Source organism: Austrofundulus limnaeus, unplaced genomic scaffold (assembly GCF_001266775.1).
Source record: "Austrofundulus limnaeus strain Quisiro unplaced genomic scaffold, Austrofundulus_limnaeus-1.0 Scaffold268, whole genome shotgun sequence".
Taxonomy (NCBI): Eukaryota; Metazoa; Chordata; class Actinopteri; order Cyprinodontiformes; family Rivulidae; genus Austrofundulus; species Austrofundulus limnaeus.
In genome coordinates, this window is record NW_013952670.1 from 353,854 (window position 1) to 356,775 (window position 2,922).

At 46.9% G+C, this 2,922-nt stretch overlaps 1 protein-coding gene across 5 annotated transcripts in view; it reads right to left on the minus strand.

Annotated features, from left to right (window-relative positions):
- The window catches only part of fli1 (Fli-1 proto-oncogene, ETS transcription factor), a 50,638-nt gene that overhangs the window by 39,871 nt on the left and 7,845 nt on the right, over positions 1-2,922 (minus strand). For 2 of the 5 annotated variants that reach the window (XM_014020844.1, XM_014020843.1), the window contains exon 1: positions 2,697-2,922. The exons of 2 other annotated variants lie outside the window; for them this stretch is intronic. In XM_014020844.1, coding sequence (XP_013876298.1) covers positions 2,697-2,714 — 18 coding nt within the window. In that variant the 5' untranslated portion in view covers positions 2,715-2,922. Of the gene's footprint in view, positions 1-2,458; positions 2,673-2,696 lie in introns of those variants that run through there. One more of the 5 variants, XM_014020845.1, reaches the window with a different exon arrangement.

Consider the following 2,922-nt stretch of genomic DNA (forward strand, 5'->3'; position numbering starts at 1 on the left):
ATATATAATGCTATTTATTTCAAGTTGGTTATAAATGTTTGGGTTCTGATGATTTTTAACCTGGTAATTTCAATAAAAAGATCCATCACTGGCAACAAGACCCCTATCTGAGACATGCACAGCCGTTTGCACGATGATAAACAGTAAAAGAAGGGAATGCCTCTTTGCAGCTTGATAAGGGCTTTTTGTAGCTATTTTGACTGTTGCACGTTATTTACAGACATATCAGCCTCCGCAAGTGGAGCCATGATTGGCAAGTGGCATGTTTATCAAGATGGACGTATTTTTTTGGAAATAGAAACATCCCATTGAAACGTGGGGGCTGGAAAAACAGTGCCAAATTAAACTGACTGTTTTCTTCAGTATTTTTTAAAGAACACACATGCCTTTGTTCTTCTATCCTCAAGGGGAATTTGAATTAGCTTCCATTCATTTGCGTGTGAGGTCCTATGTATAGCCTAACCCTGACCCCTTACCCTAAACCTAGCCCCCCAAAAACCAGCCTTTAAACATACGGGGACCAGGCATTTGACCCTACAAGGGACAGTCCTCACAAGGTTGTGTGTAGTGGGAAAATCATCCCCACCAAATTACAAAAATGTTCACACACACACACGTTTGTATTTATGTACTTATTGGGACGGTTTGTTGACTTCCATTCATTTACGAACCCTGACCTCTTACCCAATACCTAACCTAAACTAAATTCACACCTCAGTCCTAAACCCCCAATTCAAAAATGGAGTTCCACCATATAGGACCGGTCTTTGGTCCCCATAAGGACAAATGTTCTTGACAAGGTGTGTATACCAGAAATGGTCTTAAAATGAGGAAAAACAATAGGCTGCACACACACAACATGAGAACTATCTGCATCATATCAGAAAACAAAATATAAAGTGTATGTAAGGAGTCCATGTTGTTGGGCTCCACACATAAGAGGGGGGAGAAGGCTAAATGACCAGTTCTGTTGTAAAGCCGCCATCAGAAGCATTGTGTGATTGTGACACCTGCTCAGAGCCACCTTACATCAACTTGGTCCATCCGCCCCTCTCACACCCCCACAACTCAGCACCAGATGCGTCACGACGCGTCTGGAACAAGCTTCACATCTAGTCACATCCAGACTGCACGTGTATCTGTTTGTCGTTTTTTTTTCTTCTTTTTTTTTTCTTTTTTTTGTTACCAACCTTACAGGAGCCACTCAGCGGGGAGGGGGAGGGAGGGGGTGTAAGGGCAGTGCATTCCTGTCTTTTGTTTTCGAGGAGGAAGAGGAAATCTGACAGGAAAAGATTGTGCAGAGCAGGAAACTCTCATAACTCAGAGAGCACCCACCACCACCTCCACCACCCCTCCTTTCCTTTCTTTCATCGCCCGGCCTGAGCGCAGCTCGCGGCACCAATCTTGGCCACTCCATTCTGATCACGACTGCCACATCTTCTTATTTTGTTACAAGGAATCAGAGTTGATAAATTCACATCCTCCTCCTGCAGCAGCAGCAGCAGCAGCAGCAGCAGCATGGCATTCATACAGCAGCAAGGAGGGAAGGGATTTTAAGTGGCCAAACAGGCATTCTTTTTGGGGTTTACCCTGTTTAAAAAAAAAAAGAATAAATAAAAATATAAACCTCACACACCACACCCAGCTGCCACAAATGAGATCATTTGAATTTCCACGAGAGGACAGATCGCTTCACTGCAGCACAGAAAGGGTAAATAAACACGTCTCAGCTCAGACCTGAACGCATCTGAGCCGCCGACATCTGGAGGCTGCAGCCATTCTGCATCTGGAATGCTCGGTCCCAGCAGTAGCCAGTGTTAATGTGGACCAGCGCTCCACCACCTCCACCACCACCACCTCCATACCGTTTCAAAACAGTTGTGTAACTATACAGGGCGCGAGCCAAGGTATCATTGTGCAGCTTTGCGGTTTTAAGTGTCGCAAACTGGGCAGTTGTTACTAAATGACAGCTTTCCCTGCAGTTTGACACTCACACAAAAAGAAAATAATCATCTAAAAAAACCAACTTTTACACGCCTGTGAGAATCAGCGCAGACACGCGGAACAAAAACACAGCGATAAGTTATCACAGAGCCGCGCGACGTGACCCACGCACTGATGCGCCACAAGCTCTGCTGCTGCTGCTGCGCAGCTCCACACATCTCATCCAGCTGTTCGTCCACTCACCGCCGCTGCCGCACACTCAACTCACAAACTCCCGGATTAGCACTTAACTCTGGCCCGGGAAGAGTTTGTCCGACTCGCTCTTTTGTGCGTTTTTTTTTTTTTTTTTCCCCTGACGTGCGTAACGGGGCGAGCTCCCGCACCCAAAATCCACGGCTTGTGCGCTTCTGATTTTCAACTCCAAGAATCCTCGAAACCCCCGAAAGTCAAGTTGGGAAGTTTTTAAAAAAAGGGGGGAAAGACAAACGCTTTCAAAGAAAGAAAGAAAGGTTACCCGCTTGGTTCAGAGCGCGAGGAAAAAGCCGCTCATCGCCCCGTCAAAGAGTGGAGGTCCGAAGCTCTCCGACACGCCGACGCACAGAGGAGCGTTTCAGTCCAAAAGGAGGCGCAACTCCGAGACGGAAAAAAAGAAAAAGAAAAGTAAAACCCGAAGAAGAAGCGGTCTCCCACAAACTCCAAACACCCCCGTTCTCCCCCTCTCTCTCTCTCTCCCTCTCTCCCTCCACCCTTACCTTGATAGTTCCGTCCATTTTGCGCAATTTTGAGCGGAGATTGACGGTGTCCCGCACATGACACGCTCCTGGATGAGTCCCCAGTCCCCGGGATGTGGCGCAGCGAGAGAGACACTTTTACCGGATTGACTTTTTTTTTCTTCTTCTTTCCCTCTAAATTTGGGAAGTGAAGTCACCGCCGCTGTTTGAGAAGGGAACTGGTGTTGTCACAGAGAAAGCCCTGCCT